Raw genomic sequence first — 26,655 nt, forward strand, 5'->3', positions numbered from 1 at the left:
GCACACATCATCAAGTTATTCCCGTCTATTATCCGTCCACCCACTAATCCTGTCTACTTTCCGTCCACACACTATTCCCGTCTATTTTCCTTCCACACACTATTCCCGTCTATTTTCCGTCCACACACTATTCCTGTCTATTTTCCTTCCACCCACTATTCCCATCTATTTTCCGTCTACACACTATTCCCGTCTAATTTTCCTCCACACACTATTCCCGTCTAATTTTCCTCCACACACTGTTCCCGTCTATTTTTCAACTCTTCATTAAACAGAGAGGTATTTTCTATCAGCACGTAAAGACTGAGCACGTCAATATTTTAATTAGTGTTAAAATTTTGTAATTCTCCAATATATAGGACGAAATACATGTGGTCCGAAATGTTCTCATTTTTCTTTCGGAACTTTTAAGATAGATCTTATTTTTGTACGATAAATCGCGAGTCTCTATTAATCTCTTGTATGTTTACAAATGGCGACCAAGTGACCGCCAAGATGCAGGTGCTCACAAATCAAATTATATCGTCTACATTAGAGAATGGAATGGCTTGAAAAAAGGTAATCCAAACAGAAAAAGACCTGAAGTTATTTAAAAACAGTTAGCATCAGAATATACATGATTATAATAGTAATTTAGTTATGCAAACCAGAGACATATATACACATATACATGGGGTAACACGAATGACCGAATAACACTGTTATTATCCGAATAACACTTGTAAAGACCGAATAACACTGTTATTATCCGAATAACACTTGAAATTTTAATATTATCACATATTGGTGACTTTTGAACATTGATTATTAAATAATAATGTATTATCGATGTATTTTATGACTTAAAAATGATTTACAAAAAGCAGATAAGTTCATAAAGACAGAGACATAAAACAATTGTATTATATGTCTCTGAAAAAGATAATTTTAAATTTAGTGTGTACATCGAACCTAGCGGCCATTGTGATTTCTGTGGTCGCCATATATTCGATGTACACGCTAAATTTTAAAAGTTTTTTTATCTGCTTTCTGTAAATCATTTATAAGTTATAAAATACATCGATAATATACTATTAATTAATAATAAATGTTTAAAAGTCACCAATATGTGCTAATATTGAAATTTCAAGTGTTATTCGGTTAATATGAGGCAGGCATAACCTGTGAATGGGGACGAAGTCTGTATGTATTATTTTCTTAATTCAATCATGTTGATAAAAGAAACCGAAATACCGTACGTAACGTTCCCGATTTTGGTTCAGTTGTTAGGAAATTAGCTGTGACGTTCTTTAAGTGATGACGTCATATTCGATGTAAACAAAAGAAACGCTTTCATCAGGAAACGTAACGTTTTTTTCATATCAAACAATTATTAAAATTGAATTTGTATTGAGATCCAATCTTATGTTTTACTAGACTGGTAAATATAAAAAAAGAAAAATCAAAGTCTCATGCAAACAAGACAGATTTCTGCGCAAATGCGGGAAAACCGGAACAGGAACTAGATCTGAAAAAAAACGTTAACGATTTTGAGTTCATTAGTACAATGAAAAATTCGGGAAATTTTCCCAGATTTTTTTTTTTTTTTTTTTTTCATTGATTTTTCTACCGTAATTGGGGACTTCGTCCCCATAATATGAGGCAGGCATAACCTGTAAATGGGGACGAAGTCTGTATGCATTATTTTTTGTAACTTTAATATTTGTTAAAAAAATAAAACGGAAATACCATAACGTTTCCGATTTTGGTTCTGTTGTTAGGGATTTTAGTTGTGACGTTATTTAAATTATGACGTCATATGCAATGTAAACAAAGAAACGCTTTCATCAGGTAACGTTTTTTCATATCAAAGAATTATTTAAAAAAATGAAAATTGGTATTGCGTTCCCTCCTTTTTATACTAGACTGATAAATATATATTTTACTCAAAGATTCATAACGAGACCGGAAAAAGGAAGTATATTGTAGATTTCTGCGCCGGTCCGGGATTTCAAAACATGACATAAAAAAAAGTTAACGATTTTGAGTTTATTAGTACAATGAAAAATTCGGGAAATTTTCCCGATTTTTTTTTTTGTTTTGATTTTTCTACCGTAATTGGGGACACTGTCCCCATATTACAAGTGTTATTCGGATATTAACAGTGTTATTCGGTCATTCGAGGTACCGCATATACATGTATATGTCTCTGTGCAAACACTTTAAACTTTAAAGATTTTTATACTTCTACTCGATATTTACATTTATATCAACCTAAAAGTTTTTTTTATAGGACTACTCGATATTTACATTTATATCAACCCTTAAATTATTATTCTATATTACCTGGAAACTTTCATAAGCATACAAAAAAAGATAGTTGGCAGCTGTGAAAAGGGGCGATGAAAGGTGCTACTTTTTATGCCCCACCTAGGGGCATTATATTTTTTTTGACAAGGTAGTTTTTGATTAATTTAAAGTCAAATCAACTTATAAAAATCAGTTGAGAAGATGTGTACAAACTCATAAAAATAACCAACATATTAAAGCTTCAGGACCAGACACTATCGCTGGCAAAATACTGAAAGAAAACATTGAAATAACCTCAGACATACAATCATTTTTTGACATGCAATGTACCATTAAAATTGAGAATGGAAATGGGGAATGTGTCAAAGAGACAACAACCAGACCTTAGAAAAAAACAACAGCAAAAGGTCACCAACAGGTCTTCAATGTAGCGAGAAATTCCCGCACCCGGAGGCGTCCTTCAGCTGGCCCCTAAACAAATATATACAATGTACTAGTTCAGTGATAATGAACGCCATACTAATTTCCAAATTGTACACAAGAAACTAAAATTAAAATAATACAAGACTAACAAAGGCCAGATTAGTCTGGAACCATGCAAACCTTACAACAATATATAAAAAAGAGACGAACATGTACATCATCCTGGTAATTATAGACCAGTTTCACTTTAATACCTTCATCTCATGTAAATTACTTAAACATATACTAGCTACATATGTAGCAACATGAAACACCTTGAATCAAATGAAATACTATATGAACAACAACACTGATTTAGATCAAAAAGATCATGAGAATCTCAAGTAATATCTCTTATACACCAACTAGCTCAAAAAAATGTTGAAAATGATGCCATTATGATTTAGTGAATACAATGTACATCCAATATGGCTACCAAACAACATTAAAATATATCTGCATTTTAATATACAGTCTTGAAAAATAGAAAGATATCTATACAATGTATCAGGCTCTAAATTAAATGGCCCAGAGTCTAGACAACTCAAAAGATTGGAATAAAATTCAACAGAGATCTGTTACAAAATTACTAAACATGACAAAATACAAAACAAAAAATGTGTCCAAAAAACACTTTTATAATATTTTGTTCAAATCCCAACCCTCCCCACTTTAATTTTGATCAGTGGGCAATTAAAAGTTTATGGTACATTGTATGTTATTCAAATCTGTACAGAAAGAGTACTCTAAAATAAAAGTATAATAGAAATTAGATAACATTTAAAAAAACACAAGTACATGTACATATTAATAACAATATTAAACAGTATCTAACATATCTAAGCTGTTACTGAAAGCACACTGTAAAATCGATTCTTAGTGTAAGATTTTAAGTAGATTTGTTCTGTGAATTTGAGAAAATCATGCCTTTCGTTGCCATATCATACATAAAGAAACATGTTAATTTAAGTTAACATTGTGAATGCATTTTATTTTTTTAAGGGTCTGATACAAACAAAGACCAAATATGTCTCTTCGAACAAAGATCCGTAGCTTTACAGCCTGGGTCAACATGAGACTGTTACAGTATGACCAACTGTTAAACAATTGTCTGATGGATCTACTGACTGGTACCCATATGAAGTTTCTAATTGAGAGTATGACTGGTAGTAGTATAAAAAGATTGGAGAGTTTTGATGGGTAAATAGTTGTATTTAAGTAAAATCTTGTGAAATTTTTAATGCTATCCTATAATATCTCGCCAACAAATACAAATTTTATATGTTTAGTGGGTCTCATTGTCGATTTTTTTATAAGTGTGGCAGGTGAAAGTAAAATTATTGTGCCTTGAAAACAGGAAATAAAGTCTAGCAAGACACTGGAAAGTACCAAAAAAATGAGAGTTGCTAACATTTATAGTGGAAGCAGGATACAGGAATCTGACAAACATTTATATGCGGGATACAGGAATCTTACAAAACAATAAGCGGGATCCGGGATCAGAACCCACCCCAATGAGACTCCCTGCTTAAGCCATCACTTATCATACTTTTTTTAGCCAATATACCTATAATTTGTAACCTTGCTCTGTCACTCAGTAATTCAACAGATTTGTATCATAAAACAACTGATCTCACAGTGAAATCACAAAGTTACAGGAGAACTTATCAGGCTACCTTCCAGACTATCAAACAAAACATAGTTAAAGGATGCAAAAAAGTTATCGGAATTTTAATAAAAAAATAAATATTTATATTTCTGGATTGAGTCTGAGATATTTTGAAAGGTTAGTATGTAGAAAATCAAATCTGTATGTATACGTATTTACCAGTCTGGCAGTCCAAAGTACCTCGTTTTATTGTTATACCCTGAATGTGGTGGAATATTAGATAAAACTTTCAACACAATAATGATGCAAGTCCAGAGCACATTTTAATATAAACATTTATGTGTCTTGTTATGTCAACCTTTATTAATCTGTAAGGCAGTGGTAAATAGAATGTGTCAATTCATGATTTCAGAATCTAATGCATTCTGGGTAATATATTCTAAACCATACACAAAAACCATTCTAAATAATGGAAATTCAACCAAAGACGTAATGCTTTTCTATTTTGATGTGATTACTCAAAGTCCTCTAGTTTCTGAATTCTGAATTAACTGTGATGTTTTGTGTAGGTTGTCACAGCAGCAGAAACAGACACGTATCGACTGGATCGTGGACGAATTAAAGAACAATGGTGTACTACCACAGGATTCCTCGGTTGATTCACGGTTGTTTGTGATGAGAAGTGCCGATCAGGTTGGATTATAATATTAAGTCTTTTATTTTAAAACATTCTACTTAATTTATTAATTGTATATACAAGGCATGATTTTTTCAAAACTGTTGAACTTAGTAATTTTTAGTAAAAATGATTCAAACATTATTTTGTTTGGGAGGGGAGGGTCAAGGTGTTCTTTTAAAAAAAAATACTTGTAAGTCATGAACATTTTAATTGTAAGGTTTTTTTGTGGAAAGAGTTGCAGATCTTTTGAATTCACAGATACTTTGAAACCTATAGAGTTGTTTGGATTTTTTATTTCCATATATTTAAATGTTCAGTTACTTCAGTATAAACCATTTTCTTTTGTTCAAGAAATAATCTTCTTGAGTCTCTGATCCATTTTTAGTTACTACAGTAATTATTTATCATTTGTTTCTGTCAAAGAAAGCATTTTAAGTCAGATTTATACACACAAGTGAAAAATGGAGATGTGGGGTAAATGTGTACATGGAGACAGCAATCTAACATAAAAAAATGAACAGTTAAAAACATATGAAGGGCAACAGGAGGTTTCTTTGGATTTTTCAATATGTCAATCATAGTATCATCTTTAGTCAAAACAAATTGTTAGAAAACAAAATATCAAATAAAAGATTCACCAAATTTCAAAGTTTTTAGTGTAAGAAAAATACATATTTATTTTTGATGTGTGTGTTTACAGAAAGAGAAAGGAGAGCCAGTGGTAAGAATTTGGTTTTGGGAAGCAAAAACATAAACATGTCGTTGTTAAACAAAATAGATAATTATTGTTTTATTTTTGTTTCTGTTTCTGTAATACTTTAATTGTTAGTTACTGGGAAAACGTTATTTCTTTTCATTGATATTAACTTTTTGGTCTTTTAAAGAAACCCCCATATTGTGATTTAATATTTATTCTAGTGTTAAATGTTTCAATTTTCCAGCATGGTGGCACTTAACTTATTTTTGATTATTTTTTAATTTTATTTAGATTTGTTTCCATTTATTCACGATAAGGTATTTTGGAATGGAGACAGTTCAAAGCTTTTAATGCACAGTTTGTATGAAAACACAAATTATCTATATCACATATTATTTTTACAAACAAAAGCCATTTTTTATGTGATATTTTTAGAGTTTTGAAGGTGATCGTTATGTAAGTAGAAGTGGACAAATTATTAATTTTACTACCAACATACAGCAATCTATCTTATTAGCAATTAAATAGTGTATTTTGGAAGAAGCAAACAAAAATTAAAGAATTAAATGATGTATTTAAATAAAAAATAAAAAAATACTATGAATTTATATTTTAGGAATACTAATTTTGATTGATTTCCTTGGAATATGTAAACCAAAAATTTGAATATTCAGAGAAAAACTAATTGTCTATATATTTGTACGAAGAATTTAAAAAAAAACAATAAGGGAAATCAAATATCCTTATAAATACCATTTATCTCCAATTCTCACAAATGAGTAGGCACAAATATAAATGTAAACATTGTAAGGTGAAATGGAAAAATAACCCATATGTATTTTCGCCTCTATAAGGTTTGCTGTTTATTGGTAATACATTATCCATTCATTGTGGTCTACACAACTGTTTATGGTAATGGGAATGACTTTGGAAACGTTTGCTCTGACAACTTGGTGTATTGTCTATTTGTCTTGCTTTTTGATATTATACAGTAATTCCTTTGATGTATCAGTTTGAAGTTCTCTAAAGAAATCTTAAACATTCTCTATAGTATATGTGCACTATGAGATTCTTTGATATATATATTTATCGCTATTTTGTGCATTTTTCCTTTGATCTTTTTTTGTGATAATTTTCATATCATGCTTCTTGCTTGAGATGGAAAAATTATCGCTAGAAACTAAGGAGACCATGTGGCGTTAATAACGAAATTGACATTGAAATTGACAACATCGTCATAGGTAAAATAGCAATAAACAGATTATCATTGTTTTTCTTGTTTTTCGCTGTTCCAGCTCAAGCGAGAAAATCAATCTCGTTGAGATGACCAACGATAATCTATAAATATATATATAAGTACTTTTATTTTTCTCTAAAGAAGGTAAAACGTTCTATGTCTATATAAATATCCCAGACTTTCTCTAGAATGTTTTTCACTGTATACATTGTAATTTAAAGTTCCTTGAAATTCTTCAAAGAAAACTTCTCTGTGAATACATTCTCACACTATATATTTACTATTTTATATATCTTTTTATTTCCTGTAAGATGTAAAACTTTTTCTTTGTGTATAAATAAAGTACCATAAGAAAGAAGAAAGTTAAATTTCCACTATAAAGAAAGTACTTTCAATATACTGGCAAATATCTTCATATGAATGATCAGTTTACAGATATGCCCAATGTTGAATCTTGAGAATTTCTTTTACTCCACATCAAAAGACGATTGTTGAGTCTTTAAAAATTAAATAACCAGGAGGCATTTAAAACTGCTAATAATATAACATCTATTATATTTCTTGGTACCATTTAATTATCTATGACTTTGATTCAATGAAAGTGAATTTTGCAGTAAATATATAGATAAATTATGATGTGTAAAACAATATCTGACTGTCTTAAACATTTAGCATTCTTATAGAAATATACAGGTATGCTATATTTTCAGAATATTTGACCAAGTCAAGTTAATTTACAATTATTAGGATATAATTTGTTTTAGGTATTTGAAGTCATGTGGAGGCTAGTCAGCCATGATATTTGGTTTGTTTGGGAAAGAGCTGAATACCTGCAACACGAAGATGAAGACATACTCTGCCAAGTACCATTTAAGGTATGTAATATAAAGGATATTTGGACCAAAATACTAACCACTTGTAAGTCAGAAATTTCTGAGCAAAATGAAACTTTAAATGGATGCTAATACTAAAGCATTTCATACTGCTTTCATCTTTTCTTTCTTGCTGTTTGTCCAATAAAAATTCTTTACATTTTACTCAGAATTTACCAAACAGAATGACAATAATAGACGAATTTACACTTGTATGCAAATTTGTCCGCCATTACGTAAAATCACACAGTTTCCCATAAACTTTGACATAACATAACATAATTAAAAAAAGATTGTTGCTTGACGTCAGGAGGTTATTCGAAGGTGATCTAAAGTCATTCGGAGGTGAAATTCAGCTATAATAATAATAATCTTTATTCGAAAGCAATACAGCTTATAGAATATCTAAATACTAAATACCAAAATTGTCAATACGTTTATTGGTCATCAGCTTTTCAGTAATAAGTTGTAATGTGTGAGCACATTTTTTATCTGTCACCTACCTACTTGGTTGTTTTTTTTTACATTTTGAACGAATTATAATATTTCTTCACATTTATCTCAGAAACTGTTAAACAAATAGACTTCATTTATGTATGTGGTCAACATTTCAACTATGGCTTGTTGTAGCAGATGTGGACTTTTAAAATCTTCCTGTTTTACAATACTTTGAACTACGATTGGAGGTTATACTTTGCAGGAATATCCATGCTTTCTAATTAGTATATCTATTGAACAAATAATTAACGCATAACTATTACCATGACTGTGTCTTTATACTGCAGTGGACTCCAGAACCTACTCCAGAAAAACCAAAGGCTAAGAAAGCCAAGAAATCACTGTTGACAGGCTTTGGTCCTGGAGCTGTTATAGAGGAGCAATCAGAATCACAGGTAAGTAAAGAAATCATTGTTGACAGGCTTTGGTCCTGGAGCTGTTATAGAGGAGCAATCAGAATCACAGGTAAGTAAAGAAATCATTGTTGACAGGCTTTGGTCCTGGAGCTGTTATAAAGGAGCAATCAGAATCACAGGTAAGTAAAGAAATCATTGTTGACAGGCTTTGGTCCTGGAGCTGTTATAGAGGAGCAATCAGAATCACAGGTAAGTAAAGAAATCACTGTTGACAGGCTTTGGTATTGGAGCTGTTAAAGAGGAGCAATCAGAATCACAGGTAAGTAAAGAAATAACTGTTGACAGGCTTTGGTCCCTGAGTTGTTATAAAGGAGCAATCAGAATCACAGGTAAGTAAAGAAATCACTGTTGACAGGCTTTGGTCCTGGAGCTGTTATAGAGGAGCAATCAGAATCACAGGTAAGTAAAGAAATCATTGTTGACAGGCTTTAATCCTGGAGCTGTTATAGAGGAGCAATCAGAATCACAGGTAAGTAAAGAAATCACTGTTGACAGGCTTTGGTCCTGGAGCTGTTATAGAAGAGCAATCAGAATCACAGGTAAGTAAAGAAATCACTGTTGACAGGCTTTGGTCCTGGAGCAACTATAGAAGAGCAATCAGAATCACAGGTAAGTAAAAAATCATTGTTGACAGGCTTTGGTCCTGGAGCTGTTATAGAGGAGCAATCAGAATCACAGGTAAGTAAAGAAATCATTGTTGACAGGCTTTGGTCCTGGAGCTGTTATAGAGGAGCAATCAGAATCACAGGTAAGTAAAGAAATCATTGTTGACAGGCTTTGGTCCTGGAGCTGTTATAGAGGAGCAATCAGAATCACAGGTAAGTAAAGAAATCATTGTTGACAGGCTTTGGTCCTGGAGCTGTTATAGAGGAGCAATCAGAATCACAGGTAAGTAAAGAAATCATTGTTGACAGGCTTTGGTCCTGGAGCTGTTATAGAGGAGCAATCAGAATCACAGGTAAGTAAAGAAATCATTGTTGACAGGCTTCAGTCCTGGGGCTGTTATAGAGGAGCAATCAGAATCACAGGTAAGTAAAGAAATCATTGTTGACAGGCTTTGGTCCTGGAGCTGTTATTGAGGAGCAATCAGAATCACAGGTAAGTAAAGAAATCATTGTTGACAGGCTTTGGTCCTGGAGCTGTTATAAAGGAGCAATCAGAATCACAGGTAAGTAAAGAAATCATTGTTGACAGGCTTTGGTCCTGGAGCTGTTATAGAGGAGCAATCAGAATCACAGGTAAGTAAAGAAATCATTTTTAACAGGCTTTGGTCCTGGAGCTGTTATAGAGGAGCAATCAGAATCACAGGTAAGTAAAGAAATCACTGTTGACATGCTTTGGTCCTGGAGCTGTTATAGAGGAGCAATCAGAATCACAGGTAAGTAAAGAAATCACTGTTGACAGGCTTTGTCCTGGAGCTGTTATAGAGGAGCAATCAAAATCACAGGTAAGTAAAGAAATCATTGTTGACAGGCTTTGGTCCTGGAGCTGTTATTGAGGAGCAATCAGAATCACAGGTAAGTAAAGAAATCACTGTTGACAGGCTTTGGTCCTGGAGCTGTTATAGAAGAGCAATCAGAATCACAGGTAAGTAAAGAAATCACTGTTGACAGGCTTTGGTCCTGGAGCAACTATAGAAGAGCAATCAGAATCACAGGTAAGTAAAGAAATCATTGTTGACAGGCTTTGGTCCTGGAGCTGTTATAGAGGAGCAATCAGAATCACAGGTATCTCAAACATCATTACATCATTGTAGGCAGTTAAGCAGCCTTATGTTAGCACTCTAGATATGTGTTCCTCCCAACTGATGCTGAAAAAAGTGCCATTGTTATTATCTAGCAGGCTAATATGTTTATTTTCTAGCAGGCTAATATAGTACTTAAAACAAATTGGACACTTTTTTCTACTTTAATTCTGGAATACAAAAAATTATGATCATAATAACCTTATATGATTGTTAAATGACGTAAAATATTTGAAATTGCACATAGGAAATAGTGCTCAATAGAAAGTGTACGTAGTTTATTGTCCCCTGTACTTTTGGCTCAGATGTCAAAGAATAAATGTATGAAATATTTCAGAAAATCTCTAATAACAAGTCGTTTACATTTCCCAATTGACAAAAGGCACAGGAATTTTGTTTGGCATCATGTAAAGTAGTCTAAGTTGGCGTTAATTTCACAAAAGTTTAAAAAAAAACATATTTTAAATAGATTAGAAACAACTTTTGAAAATGGTAGGATGGGATAACAGAAAAATTAAGGTTCAAACATTTTCTGATACTTTAAATAGCTGAGATAAATAATTAAACCAATTCTTCTACACTATTTATCACACATTCTACCACGTTTGCCTTGGGTTTTTTTTATAACTCTTTACAGTGCCCTTTGTGCTTTGATTTGAAACTGTAACAGAAAAAACAAATGCATTGTCACAGGCTTGTTAGAAAATTGTCAGATCTATGAATAACAAGGTTTGTACTGAATCATTCCAAATGGATTAAAACTTCACAGATGTTCTTCACATCATTTAAATCTGATATAAGTCTGTTCATTCATTTTATGGTCAATTTATCTTTTAAAAGTTATATAAAAAAGAAGATGTGTTATGATTGCCAATGAGACAACTGTCCACAAGAGACCAAAATGACACAGACATAAACAACTATAGGTCACATTTGGTTTCAATGGAGTCCTACTCCTGACTTCTCAGTACTAACTTGTGTCTTGTTTTCCAGGATGAGATAGAGGTAGTAGAAGCAGAGCCGTATTCTAGATTCCCTAATGCTGATTATGTAAAGAAATTTAAAAAGAAAAAAGTCAAATATGAAGATTATCCTAGTCCAGAGGAATGTATTATGGAAATGGTCAACTATCAGTTAAAGGTATTTATATAAGAACTAGGCTTTATCATGGGTAGCAAATTACTAAAGATTATAGATGAACAGATTACAAACTAGGGGACTTTACAACAAATTATCTTGATTCCTAACTATGAAAATATACAGATCGCTGATTTTTGTTGTTAGAATCCTACAAGCTTAGACAGAATCTTCTTACAATCATAAGATGGTATAAAGAGGAAAATTTTCATTGAATTTTTCCTCATTTTTGTTGAGCCTGCGATTTACAGCAAAAGAAGGCGAGACACTGGGTTCCGCGGAACCCTTACATATTTTTTATCAATCTGGCCTTAGAATACATATTTTATTTGGAGTATTTGCTGATTAAGATTTATTTTTCAGAAAGAAACAGTAAGTAACAAGGCCAGCATTGAAAAATGTTATGTTTCTTGTTTCTATAATGTAAAATTAATGCTTTAAAATTTCTCATCCGTGGAAATAGTAATTGTGTTTTTATGCTATACTGTGGATTTAGTTTTTTGTGGGTACCAATTTTTTTGGATTGAGGAAAAGGATATTATTAGGGTTTTTTTATCTTGTGAATTCGCCAAAGTCTTTGTATAAAGCTTCAGAAAATCAATACTTTGTTGGACTTTTAAGTTTGTGGTGTTTCCAACTACAAAAGTCCACAAAAATTGGTACCCCATAAACAATAATGACTCCACAGTTAATACATTATAGAAACTTGACACATACATTTTTGATACTGCCCAAACTTGTATTTATTGGCTTAGGAACTGCACTAAGAAACTGTCATTCCTGAGTAATAATTTACAGCTCTCTAAAACTTTTATTAAAAAATATATATAAATTTTTATCTCACTATTTTTTCTTTACCTTTTTATCTCAAGTTTTATTATAAGTCTTGTAACAAAAATATTCTGTAAATTATCAATTGCTTCTACTTGTAAATATTTCTGTCTGCTCAAATAATCACAAATCCTTGACTAACCTTTCTTTCATAGATGTACAATGCTTTTTACCTAATCACATTTTGAAAGCAAAATATCAAATTATAAAATTTTGAGATCCTAGATTTTTAGCATTATCAACAATATGAAAAAAAGAAGCATACCGGTACATTGTTTTTTATGTGTACAAAAATACAAAGCTACTCTGTGTGCTTGTATTTTGACGTTATTTCAGTAAACTTTATCGGGAAACTTCAACTTACTTTCACCAACATCATTTATATTTCATTTGGTTAATATAAGAATTAAATTGTTGAGCCTGATATAAAAGAATTTTATAAAAAGAGAGATGGTGCAATTGTCAATGTGACAGATAATCTAAACCAGAATACATGTACAAGTAAACACACAGCAAGCACTTGTACAACTGTTCAAGCTTTAAATTCCTTCTTTCCTAAAAATAGACATTTAAAAGGTGTTACTGTCTAAAAACAGGAACATCAATATTTGGTATCTAGCTTTTTAGTTACTCAACCCCATTCCTTTAATAAAAAAAAGATATGTTAGCTATATAGAAATAAACTAAAGATCAAATTGAAGTTTGATTAGTAAAATTTATAGGTTGATAATGTTTGCATTATGGGGCAAATAGTCTGTGTAAGACACAGTGTAATTTTTTTTTTCTGCTATCATTCCAATATTGTCTAAGATGGGTTAAATTAGGCGCCAATATTTTACTGAGATAGCTTTAAGTTTAATTTGTACATGTTTTTATCAGTAACTAAAAAATATTTTTTCATAAAGATATTTTACACTATTTGAAATAGTGTATTATTGAATTTGATATAAATAAAAAGTGACAGTTTCTATTCCTGCACTTGTTCATTTCCACAGTTGTATTTGGTAAAAGGGAATGATTTTGGGAAAGGTCACTATTTCTGACAGTTTTTATTTTTTACAATATTTTTTTTCCTACATATTTATAGCAAATACTAAACAGTTATATAAAACTTTTGGATTGTCCCCTGTGAGATATGGGGATAATAAGTCTGTCAGAAACACATCAATTCTGAGATACCATTTGACATCAAATTGTCATACTTGGTAGTATTTATATGTCAAATTCAACTGACCTTCCAATATTGTCAGTTTGGAATTTAAACTTTACCAGAGTTATGGGACTTGGACTGTTTTTTTAGTTATTTAATATTGACACCTTGTAAAGCAACACTACTCTTGTACTGTTTTACAGAAAATTCTCATACTTAAATTGTTTGCCATGCATGATGTACATGTACCACCATTTTTACAGGAATTGTGTGAATTTTTTTGGTATTGTCACTATAGACCACTTTCTAGTTCATCCATCACCGGCAAAAACTTGTCAATTATGCACGCCTTTATGACGTAATTTACCAGATAGAGGGGGTCACCTGTATCCCTGCACTATTTAAATTTATCAAGCGTCTTAGTGATCGTCATTGTGCAGGATAAACTAGAAATAATGGTTGCTCTGTAGGTATACTTACTGACAATTCCCTAATGACAGCAGTGTTGATTGCCAATTTTGATAATTCAATTTGCCGAATAATTCGTACAATATAGAATTATAGTTTTCCAACCACTCACTCAACATTGGAGTGGAAGTGATGACGCCCCTAAATGCACAAATGACATTCACTAAAATCAGAGTTTTTGACGGAAATGCATCGAACTCGAAAGTTGTCTATTACACCTTGTAAATACAGCAACTCTGAGATTGTTTTACAGAAAAATCTCATACTTTCTAGGACTATTAGCCATCATGTTACTGACCAAATTAAACAGTTTATTTGATCTGACCATTTTTGTGGGAATTCCATTATTTGTAGATGACTTAATTTAACAGTAATTTTGTTATTACCAAATATAATTGTATGAGTTTTAATTTGGACTTTCACAATGTTTAGCTCACCTGGCCCGAAGGGCCAAGTTAGCTTTTCTCATCACTTGGCGTCCATCGTCCGTCGTTGTCGTTAACATTTTACATTTTGAAATTCTTCTAGAGAACCACTAAATGGAATGAAACCAAACATTGCATGAATGTTCCTTATGAGGTGCTGACCAAGTGTTGTTACTTTGTAGCTGATCTATCATCCAAGATGGCCGCCAGCGGGGGACTTAGTTTAACATAGGACCCTAAGGGAAATGCATACAAATGACTTCTTCTAGAGAAACACTGAATGGAATGTAACCAAATGTGGCAAGAATGTTCCTGATGAGGTGCTGACTAAGTGTTGTTACTTTGTAGCCGATCCATCATCCAAGATGGCCGCCAGCAGGGGACTTAGTTTAACATAGGACCCTATGGGAAATGCATAGAAATGACTTCTTTTAGAGAACCACTGAATGGAATGAAACCAAACATAGCATGAATGTTCCTTATAGGGTGCTGACCAAGTGTTGTTACTTTGTGGCCGATCCATCTTCTAAGATGGCCGCCAGTTGGGGACTTAGTTTAACATAGGACCATATGGGAAATGCATACAAATGACTTCTGCTAGAGAACCACTGAATGGAATTAAACCAAACATGGCATGAATGTTCCTTATGGGGTGCTGACTAAGTGTTGTTACTTTGTAGCCAATCCATCATCCAAGATGGCCACCAGCTAGGGGACTTACCGGGTAGTTTAACATAGGACCCTATGGGAAATGCATACAAATGACTTCTTCTAGAGAACCACTGAATGGAATGAAATCAAACATAGCATGAATGTTCCTAATGAGATGCTGACCAAGTGTTGTTACTTTGTCGCCAATCGAACTTCCGAGATGGTCGCCAGTGTGGGGACTTAGTTTAACATAGGACCCTATGGGAAATGCATACACATTTCTTCTTTTAGAGAACCACTGAATTGAATGAAACCAAACATAGCATAAATGTTCCTTTCCTTATGAGATTTTGGCCAAGTATTGTTACTTTGTAGCCAAATTGCCAAATTTTATGTTTTTTTTATATGAATGCAAAAACCCAGGTTGTTTCAGGTGAGCGAGACCGGCTCTTGAGAGCCTCTAGTTTTGGAGTATTGTGACAAATGACAACTTATAAATGCAACTCCTCTAACATCACTTGACATAAATCTCTTGTACTACATACAATTGTGTGCCATCATGTAAAATTGACCATATTTACCTCAAGCTATGGATATATAATATTTTTTGGGAATATTGTCATATAACGCATGGATTTTTTAGCTACGATGAAGAACCAGCCCACTGTACAGCTGTTTTCTGCTCCTTTGTTGGGTGGTAGTCTCTTTGACACATTCCCAACTTCATTCTAAGTTTTATAGTTATTTTCTGCATGTTATGGGATTTTTACCATATTTTGATTACCATGCTACAATGACACATCGCGACACACAAACTGATTCCTCATTTGTACTGTTCAGAATTCATTCCTGGTTTGCATTGCAATCTTGATCTCAACTTTTTGTATTTTACCAAATATGTCATATGGTTGTCATGTAATAGTAGATAATTCTGACAAGTGATCAATTTTTATTTATAGAAATGATAATACTTCCAACGAAATACTTTTTCCATTTTTAAGAGTAGTACTTAAAACAACCCCTTGAAAATGAATCAGATGTAAAAATACTAGTATGATGATTAGAAAAGAAAGGCTGAAGGGGGATATATTTAATCTCATAAAATGGCAGCAATAACAAAAACTAAAAAAGTCAAACAACAGTATACATATATAAACAAATAACTTAGAAAACAAAAGACTGAGTAACACCAACCCCACCTTAAACTGGTGGGGATCTAATGCTCTGGAAGGAAAAGTATATTCTGCTACACATGTGGCACCTGTTAAGGTTTTTTATGCACAAATGTACATGCTAAGTCTAATTCAGTGATGTCACCTTCAAGGAAAAGAGAAGGGAATTGTGTTACAACAATCTGAAAATATCTGTCGTTAGTATTGTTGTGAAACAGATTTTTCATAATGGACAACCAACTACTGATGGAATTTGTAAAAAGGGATGACTTCATCTCCAAACCTTGGTTTAGAATTTTCCTTGTAAGTTTAAAACCTGTATCGAGGATATCATGGTAGGCAACACAAGACAAGGGATATCCTATCAACTGAGTGATACATCCTTCATATGCAGGTGCTACTACAATGTCAACAAAACCTTCACTCTCAATTTTTAGATTTTTTTTTTTGATTTTTTTTTCAGTAGTCAGGCTTTTAAAATCCCTTTACATCACCACCTGACTATGGTGTTAAGGGGTTAGATATATATACAACAACAAATTTACTACATTTGTTTTTCTTCTACTGTGAGTATATATTATTTACAGTCATAAGAAACCTCAAACTAAAAAAAATATGTATATGTTTTTTTTTAACTAAATGGATAGTTTTCATTATACAAGTTATGTACATATACTTTTTTCTGAGGAAAATTCTTTAATTTGTTTACATTTAGAAGAAGTTTACTTATTTTTAATTGCTTCCTTCCTTCCAGGAAACAATTCCCCAACATATTTTCAATATGCATAGTGACCTGAGCATAACCCTCCTCGTAAAAATCTGGTGATTGCAATATGCATTGATCTGTCATTAAAATAAACAATTCTCTGATTGTTGATGTTAAACACGTGCTCAATACCCATGCTTTTTGTTATTTGTTTACTATAAGGTGACAATCGGTAAACTTCACCTTTAAAACATTGCATTTAATGAGCAGCCATATTTGTTAAATCAAAACAGAAAGAGAGAAAAAAAATTGACGATTATACATTATATTTGCGTAAAAAATGAGAAAATCGCGTACAGAGGACTAAGTTTATATACATGCATTGGTAAAAGAATTGGATAAACATTTTTTTTCACCACTCACTCGTTTCATATGACTTTAAATATCAACATTATAATAAAAAGTGGAAAAGAAACAATCACACACACATACACACACTCTTTCACTTGCATTAACATAACATATATCAACTTGTGTATTGCAAAGAAAAATTTATCTTTGTAAAAGATCTTCTCTTTATGAACTGTAAGTTTCATTTTTGATTTTATATGATTTGAATCAAAAAGGAATGGTGACTTATCAGTAAAAATGTAATCTTCTGGGGCCCAGAATTTTTGAAAATAAGGTGTGGTACCATTTTTCTTTGCTATACAATGTTCATTTTCCAATAAATGAAAGAGATGTTTTAGATTTTAAGCATTGATTAATATTTGAAGATGTTGATCAATTCAAATTTTCGTATGATATGTTAAAACCCAAGCTGATTTTTTAAGTTATAAAATAATACATACATACATTTAAAAAAAAATGAAATAACATAAACTTCTATGTAAATAACACCCATATAAGCATCTATTATTTTATAATTTTATTGTCATTGACATGCATAATACACACACATGTAAATAAGATAAGCTTATGATAATAAACAAGTTAAAAGCAATATCTGTATAAATAACTTTAAAGGTTGCAATCCTGTAAATATTGACAATTCAATTTCCCATAGGAACTCCTTTTACAGCTAAAACTGTACCACTTTTACTATGAAGTTTTGAAAAAAATCTTATCTTAGAATTGAAAGTTCATATGCACCACAATTTTTTTCAAAAGTCAAAATATAGGTCTGAGCGGCATATTTCAACATTTATATGCCCTGAACTTCTCAGAGTTTAAACTAACACAAATTTTCTTAACTACCCCTCTGGCAAATGAAAGTAGTACCACAGATTTCAATGTAAACAATATGCACATGTTTATTTACTGGTAACATTCCCAAGTTCTGTCTCTGTGATATGGAACATAGAGAGCATAACTGGGAACCAGTATGTAAACAAACTTAATTTTCTATGAATATTCAAGTTCTCCCCAAAAGAGGTATGTTTTAAGAAACAGCCGTATTTACAAAGTGCAACCTGAAAGTCACAACAACAACAAAATATGTACTAAAAACCATCCACATAGTGTGCTGTACATAGTTATATAAAATTAAAATTAAAATTCCACACAAAATTACCCTTATTTAAACTCTAATATTATTAGAGGTGTTCCTGTCTATAGGAAGCTTATACAAAGAAGAAGTAAGATCTACAAACACTTCACAATTCACCAAGAATTTTGTCCAAAATTCTGTTCTTGTCTATAATGTTCAATATGAAAATGACCAAGGTGAGCGACACAGCCTATCTAGTTTTAAATGAAAACTACAAGGAGATAAGAATGAACACTTCATCATCATACATGAATATTATTTTTAAAAAAGATATCCTCGAAAATCTTGAAAATTGGAACCCAACAAAAAAAATTGAACAAATAAAAGTACTTTCACAGTATTTTAAACTTTTTCATACAAATGTCTTTATAATCCAGAACATTTGACAGCATTTAGGAATTGAATTCCTTTTTCTTTGCTTTTGATCCATAAGTTCTCATGTATGTCTATTGTCATTACACTTGGTGTATTAATTCCTCTAGATTTTAAGTCTAGAATTGTCAACAGTGTTCCTTCAGAAGTCAGAATGTGCAGAACATTTTCATACTTATCAGAAATTATGAGATTGTTTGACTTTGTGGTTAAAACTTCAACTGGGGAAAAAGGCTGATCTTTAGAATTGATAAAAGTGTTCCCTCTATACTTCCACTGAATTATTCCATTTTCGTCTATATGGACAACATATCCAGGCTTCCAATCAGAATAAGGAGAGTCTAGATAACAAATAGTTCCATCGTTTAAGGTTGTACAGCATCGTACAATGTCTGTTGTTAACAATTGTCTATTTTGATTTTTATAAATCCGAATGATCTTCCCATCAAAGTCTGGTCTTATTATGACTGGTGGGTTGTCAGATCTTTCCGTTTCACGTAGATCCATTCCCACAATAATTTCATCACCTTTTGATATATGAATGGTGAAAACTTTATTTGGAGTGAAGTCTTTCAGCATTTTGATAGTGTTCTTTCTAATAAGACACAAAATTCGTGTAGAACTTGTGAAATAAATTTTGTTTTTATTTAAACATCTTATTTCATTTATTTCTCCTTCAATTGTATATGAATATACTGCTTTTACGCCATCTGTTATTTCCAGTTGTTTTATACATTGGTCAGTATCTGCTATCCACAGCTTGCCATCTTCATCACTTGTAATGCTAATTATTAATGGAATAGAGGTTTCATATTTGCCAATCTTCTCAAATTTGATGTTTTTAACAATTGATTTAGCTATTGGAATGCCTTCATGCACTTTTTTGAAAACTGAAATAGAATTGTTAAATTTTTCCATAATCCTTTGGAGATTGCTTGTGCCATCAATAAACTTTTCAGTATCTTTTTTTTCATAACTTTCCTCAATCATTTGAAGATCCTTGATAAAATTTTCATCCTGTTTTTTACTTTCTTGCAGTAAGCCTAACTTTTCCAATACTTCATCCATTTGGTTTTCTACCTTTTGACGGAATGCCTGTACTTCTGTAAGTTTCTTTTCACAGATAGTTTCAATTTCCACCATATCATGTTTTTGGTGAGTTTTTGCTATACAAATTGGGCAAACCAGTTGTTCACATGTTAAACAGTAAATGCAGGAGTATTGTTTTACATGTTCTTTACATTGGACTGGTTTGAATTCCGATTTAGCTTTATGTAAATGAATGTCCTTCAAGGCCACAACATTGTGTAAATCCGCATTCTTGAACTTAGCATGTCCTTTGACTTTACATGTTTGACATAAGTAAAGATTACAGTCCATACACTTGACTTTAACTTTTGTGTCTTTTTCACATAATCCACAAATTATAATGTCCTGGGATCTTTTAACAGAAGCAGAATAAGCCATTTTTCTTTCTTAAATAAATAGTTTAAATGAACTTTGTAATAGAATACAATTTCCCTTTCTGAATGAGCGCTTGACCTATCATTTTCAAAGACAAATACAAAAATTTGAAATTTAGGATTTAATCTTTAATCAATTAAAAGACCATATAGTTATGAACAATATGTTTAAAAGGGCATTAACAGAACTTTCTAAAAATTGAGGTCTTAACCAGTGATAGTTGAATTTTGTAAGCTTGAGTTAACATATATGTATAGTGAAAAAGCATAAGAGAGACATAAAGATCTACATGTACATATAAATTGTATTTCAATACAGATTACATATACAAATACTGTGTATACATTTCTACATACCCCATATAAGCAATAGCAACTCCATAATTAATAGTTTTTCACCCGTATGACATCTGAACATTTATAAAAATATTATAAAATCAAACAAGTAGCTGCTGAATTCATGACCATCTAATTGACTCACACATTATTTATAAAGGTTCTGTTTGAGTCTTGTCTGAAAACCATAAATACTAATTGACTATTGACATGAATCTTTTGTACTAGCAAGAATTATCTGTTGTCATATTTTGATGAGCATGCTCAATCGTTAAGTTTGATTTGACAATTGTAACAGGAGGTAAGTCATTTGCTGGAGCAAAGAACAGCTACACTTTATGAACAATAATCATCTGAGACTCTTTTACAGAAACCTCTCCAGTTTTAATGGTAATATTTGTCATCATGTGTAGTTAACAATAGTTTACCATTATTTTGAATTAGCCATCTTTACTGGAGTTGTGAAACTTTGACTTTTTTATGAAGAATTGTGACAATAACACTTTTAAAAATCTATTCATCTCAAACTTTTTGACATAAAGCTCTTATTATTACTACTATTGTTTTCCATCCTCAGAAGGTAAACCTAAATAGACACCAATATTCACAAAAAATGGTACCTCAGGAATAATAATGAAACCACAGTACATGCATTATAGAAACTTGAAGCATGCATTTTTTATACTGCCCAAACTTGTATTTCTTGGCTTTGGAGATGCACTAAGAAACTGTCATTCCCGAGTAATAACTTAAAAGCTCTTTAATTTTTATCTCACTATATTTCCTCTGCCTTTTCTTCTCAAATTTTTTAAAAAGTCTTGTAACAAAAATCTTCTGCAAATTATCAGTTGCTTTCTTGTAAAAATTTCTGTCTTATATGCTCAAATAATGACGAATCCTTGACTAACATTTTTCATAGATGTACAATGCTTTTTATTTATTTGATATAAAAAAAAAGTGACAGTTTTTGTTCCTGCACATGTTCATTTCACTGTTGTATTTAAGGGAAAAGGGAATGATTTTGGGAAAGGTCACTATTTCTGACAGTTTTTTTTTTTTTACAAAGATATATTTTCCTAAATATTTATAGCAAATACTTTACAGTTATATAAAACATTTGGATTGTCCCCTTTGAGATATGGGAATTATAATTATAAGTCTGTCAGAAACACATCAATTCTGAGATACCAGTTGCATTTATAAGTTGTCATTTGTCACAATACTCCAAAAAAATAGTGATGGCTATCATATAACTGACACACAAATTGATTCCTCATTTGTAGTGTTGGTGGTGCATTTCTCTATTGCATAGCAAACTTGAGCTCCCCTTTTTGTGATTCACAAAGTATGGAATGTGATTATCATGTAATAGTATATAATTTCTGACAAATGATAAATTTCTGTTTATAGAACTGATAATGTTTCCAATGAAATACTTTTTTAAAAGTAGTACCTTACAACCTTGTGAAAATGAATCAGAGGTTAAAAGATTAGTAGTAGTATGATGATTAGAAAAGAAAGTCTGAAGAGAGATTTTCAATCTCATAAAAGGATAGCAATAATGAAAACAACCACCCAACCATAAAACAGACAACAACAAAAAGTCACCAATAGGTCTTTTATACAAAGAAGAAGAAGCTAAGTAAGATCTACAAACACTTCACATCACCAAAACAGAGAATGTTATCATGCATTCTGTTCTTGTCTATATTAATGTGTGTCCTATGTTCAATATGCACAATGACCAAGGTGAGCTACACAGGCTCTTTAGGGCCTCTAGTTTTATATGAAAACTACAGGGAGATAAAAATAAACACTTCATCATCATACATGTATATTATTTAAAAAAAAAAAACATCCTCAAAAATCTTGAAAATGGAATCCAACAAAAACATTGAAGAAATAAAAATACTTTCACAGTATTTTAAACTTTTTCATACAAATGTCTTTACAATCCAGAACATTTGACAGCATTAAGGAATTGAATTTCCTTTTCTCTGCTTTTGATCCATAAGGTCCCATGTATGTCCATTGTCATTACACTTGGTGTATAAATTCCAATGGATTTTAAGTCTAGAAATGTTAGCAGTGTTCCTTTAGAAGTCAGAATATGCAGAGCACCTACAAACTTATCAGAAATTATGAGATTGTTTGATGGAGTGGTTATGACTTCAATAGGGGAAAAAGGCTGATCTTCACAATCAATAAAAGGATTCCCTATATACTTCCACTGAATTATTCCATTTTTGTCAATATGGACTACACCTCCAAAAGTATTTTCAGCAAACAAAGGGTTGTCTAGATAACAAATAGTCCCATCCTTGAAGGTTGTACAGCATTGAACAATGTCTCTCGTTAGCAATTGTCCACGTGTATTTTTATAAACCTGAATGATCTTCCCATCAAAGTCTAGTCTTATTATGACTGGCTGGTCATCAGATCTTTCTGTTTCATGTAGATCCATTCCCACAATAATTTCATCACCTTTTGATATATGAATGGTGAAAACTTTATTTGGAGTGAAGTCTTTCAGCATTTTGATAGTGTTCTTTCTAATAAGACACAAAATTCGTGTAGAACTTGTGAAATAAATTTTGTTTTTATTTAAACATCTTATTTCATTTATGTCTCCTTCAATTTTATATGAATTTACTGCATTTACACCATCTGTTATTTCCAGTTGTTTTATACATTGGTCAGTATCTGCTATCCACAGCTTGCCATATTCATCACTGGTAATACTGATAAGATAATAAAGATGAGAGGTTTTGTATTTTCCCTTCTTTTTAAATGTAATGTCTTTCACAACTGATTTTGGAATGTTTTCCAGAAGTTTTTCGAAAATTGAAATAGATTTGTTGAATTTTTCCATATCTTTTTGGAGATTGCTTGTGCCACCAATAAACTTTACATTATCTTTTCTTTCAAAACTTTCCTCAATCTCTTGAAGTTCCTTGATAAGACTTTCATCCTCCTCTTTAGTAACTTGCAGTAAGTTTAACTTTTCCAATACTTCATCCATTTGGTTTTCTACCTTTTGACGGAATCCCTGTACTTGTGTAAATTTATTTTTGAAAAAAGTTTCCATTTCTCCCATGTCATGTTTGTGATGAGTTTTTGATATACAAATTGGACAAACTAGTTGTTCACATGTTAAGCAGTACATACAGGAATATTGTTTGGCATGTTCTCTACATCTGACTGGTTTGAATTTCGCTTCATGTGAGTGAATGTCATTTAAGTCCACAACATCGTGTAAATCTGCATTCTTGAACTTAGCATGTCCTTTGTCTTTACATGTTTGACATAAGTACAGATCACAGTCCATACACTTAACTTTTACTTTTGTGTCTTTTTCACATAATCCACAAACTACTATGTCCTGGGATCTTTTAACAGAAGCAGAAAAAGCCATTTTTTCTCACTTGAAATAAATAATTCAAACTGTAATGTGAGACAACTGCCCTGTCTGATTAAGTGTTTGACCTATTATTTTCAAAGATAACAACATGATAAAATTTAAACTTTAGGATTTAATCTTTTATCATTTATCAAGTTATGAACAGTATATTTCATGGGACAATTATGGGGTTTTCAAATAAAGAAATAATAATTTTATTTTGATAACTTGTGTTAACATACATTCATATAAAAAAAAGTTTTACATTGTATATAGACATAAAGATATTCATATATTATATATATATAATTACAATACAAAATACACACCATACCAGTAGCCAGGGGGGTTCCGGGGTTCGGACAAACCCCCCCAATGAAAACACATAATAAAAAAATAAGGACTGTTAAAGTCAATGTTCTGTTCAAATTGTGACTGTTAAAGTCAAGTTTTTGAGTACAACGAGCCCCCCCCCCCCCCCCTTGGAAATTCCTATGTCCATTTTTACCATGTAATGTTTGTGATGATTTTTTGATATTCAACTTTCACCCATATCTCTTTTTCTTGACCTAATTATATTTATTGCTACAGTTAACCCTCTCTCACATCATGAATCAACTTGAAACACTTTTTAATCTTGGAGTAAAAGAGTTTATTTCAGTCCAAAAAGGGTATTTTACACACCTACTCATCACACAAATTTGAAGGCAATAAGCGATACAGGTTTTATGCTTTTGCTCTCTTTTGTCAAAATTTTGTGAGATATAAGTAAAAAAGAGCACTTGTTGATAATTTCGTGAATCCTATATGTTATAAATCATAATTTTGACTGAATTCTTTATTTCAGACAACAAGGGATGGTAGAAGCCTTTATGCCTATGTAAGTTATCTTTAAAATTTATTCACTGCAACACAGCATAATATATACAGTTGGAAAAAAGTATTGCAACACCAAATTGAAATTGAAATAAAAAAAAAAACTTTTCATTTTTTGGGGATATAATTTGGTAAAATATAACTAGTTAAACATTATTTAAGTATCACCTGAGTTTAATCAATAAATATCAACTCGATAATTTTTTATCTGCACATGCAGCTACTGTACCCATAAACAGCAAAACAGTTGTTTTTATCCTCTTTGTTTTCAACCCTTTAAGGTGGTACCCAACACTTGCCCTAAAATTAATTTGGCTCGTTTATTTTTAATAAAATTTTGTCAAAGTACTTACTTTGACCCTTTAACAAAAATATAAAAAAAATCAAAAATTTTGAACCAACCGTTTTGTCAGAAAAATTACACTGGTTATATAGCAGTTTGACAAACACCAATTTTGATCATTGAGAAGCTTAATATTCCTCTTACAACACAACGTAATTAAAACGTTTTGCTGACTTTACAGAGTTATCTCCCTGTAGTGTTAGGTACCACCTTAAATAACCAAATTTTTAAAGTTATGTGATTCACACCTTATAATGGGTCCTTGACAACCCTTAACTGCAGCCAGATGGCAGATTATCAGCATAATGGAAGCAGGGATGTTGTTGTAAAAACTGCACGTATTGTTGGTCATCACCATTTCACTATAAGTCGTTTTGAGAATAAATCGGGCAATAAACGATGTTAAAGACATTCCGAGATAATGAAGACCCCCTATACCATTTGCTGAGGAAAATCAAGCATAATGAAGGTTGGTCAGAAGGAAACCCATTGCATACAGGACAATCCTAAAAAGAGAGACTCTGAGTGGTGGCCATACAGGAGCTTTTTAACAAGAACTGTTCGAGATCGACTCATCGCTACTAGTGATAGTGCGATAAGACCATTTCAGACACCTTTGCTAACGAACAGACACACAGTTTTCAGTATCCAATGTAGTGCAGAGCTAGCCAAAGTTGGAAATTAGCATCGTGGAGGAAGATTCAATGTTCAGACGGAATTCGGTTCATCTTCCTTGGCACGATCGTTGCCCGGAAATTTCAACCATATCGAGCATATTTGGGACACTATTGGGCGGAAAGTGCGCGAAAGGACACCCCAGTTCAAACACATCATGAAATAAACAATGCCCTCATCAGAAATGGTTGCTGCTACCTTAGCAACAAATTAGTCCATTTATGACAGGAATCAGAAGACGTTTAGATGCGGTTATCCGTTTGAATGGAGGCTGTGCACAAAGTACTAATTCTTTGGCGTATAACGATCAACCATGATATGAACAGTCATCTCAGGATTAATTTTGAAATGTCGGACTACAGTAAAAGTTGTAAAATGCATTTTTTTGTACAAAAAACACTCCATTTTGGTATTAAAATTGTGGTTATATAAATTATTTTTTTTCAAACATTTTTTGTTGTTCGTTTCAATGCCAATGTTATCATAAACTATGTTTCAATAATATTATACACATATTTTATTATGTTTCATTCAAAAAAATAGGCTGATTTTTCAAATTTTAAAAAAACAAGGTGTTGCAATACTTTTTTCCATGTGT

General features: G+C 31.9%; 1 protein-coding gene across 5 annotated transcripts in view; it reads left to right on the forward strand.

Annotated features, from left to right (window-relative positions):
• Positions 1–469: 469 nt before the first annotated feature.
• The window catches only part of LOC134684996 (uncharacterized), a 60,205-nt gene continuing 34,019 nt past the window's right edge, over positions 470–26,655 (forward strand). For 2 of the 5 annotated variants that reach the window (XM_063544324.1, XM_063544325.1), the window contains exons 1-8: positions 470–558; positions 3,754–3,951; positions 4,930–5,053; positions 5,740–5,760; positions 7,738–7,848; positions 8,631–8,738; positions 11,497–11,643; positions 25,011–25,043. In XM_063544324.1, the coding sequence (XP_063400394.1) occupies positions 3,779–3,951; positions 4,930–5,053; positions 5,740–5,760; positions 7,738–7,848; positions 8,631–8,738; positions 11,497–11,643; positions 25,011–25,043 (717 nt within the window). In that variant the 5' untranslated portion in view covers positions 470–558; positions 3,754–3,778. Of the gene's footprint in view, positions 559–3,753; positions 3,952–4,929; positions 5,054–5,739; positions 5,761–7,737; positions 7,849–8,630; positions 8,739–10,403; positions 10,487–11,496; positions 11,644–25,010; positions 25,044–26,655 lie in introns of those variants that run through there. The other 3 variants (XM_063544326.1, XM_063544328.1, XM_063544327.1) reach the window with 3 other exon arrangements.

This window comes from Mytilus trossulus, chromosome 9, assembly GCF_036588685.1.
Source record: "Mytilus trossulus isolate FHL-02 chromosome 9, PNRI_Mtr1.1.1.hap1, whole genome shotgun sequence".
Lineage (NCBI taxonomy): Eukaryota > Metazoa > Mollusca > Bivalvia > Mytilida > Mytilidae > Mytilus > Mytilus trossulus.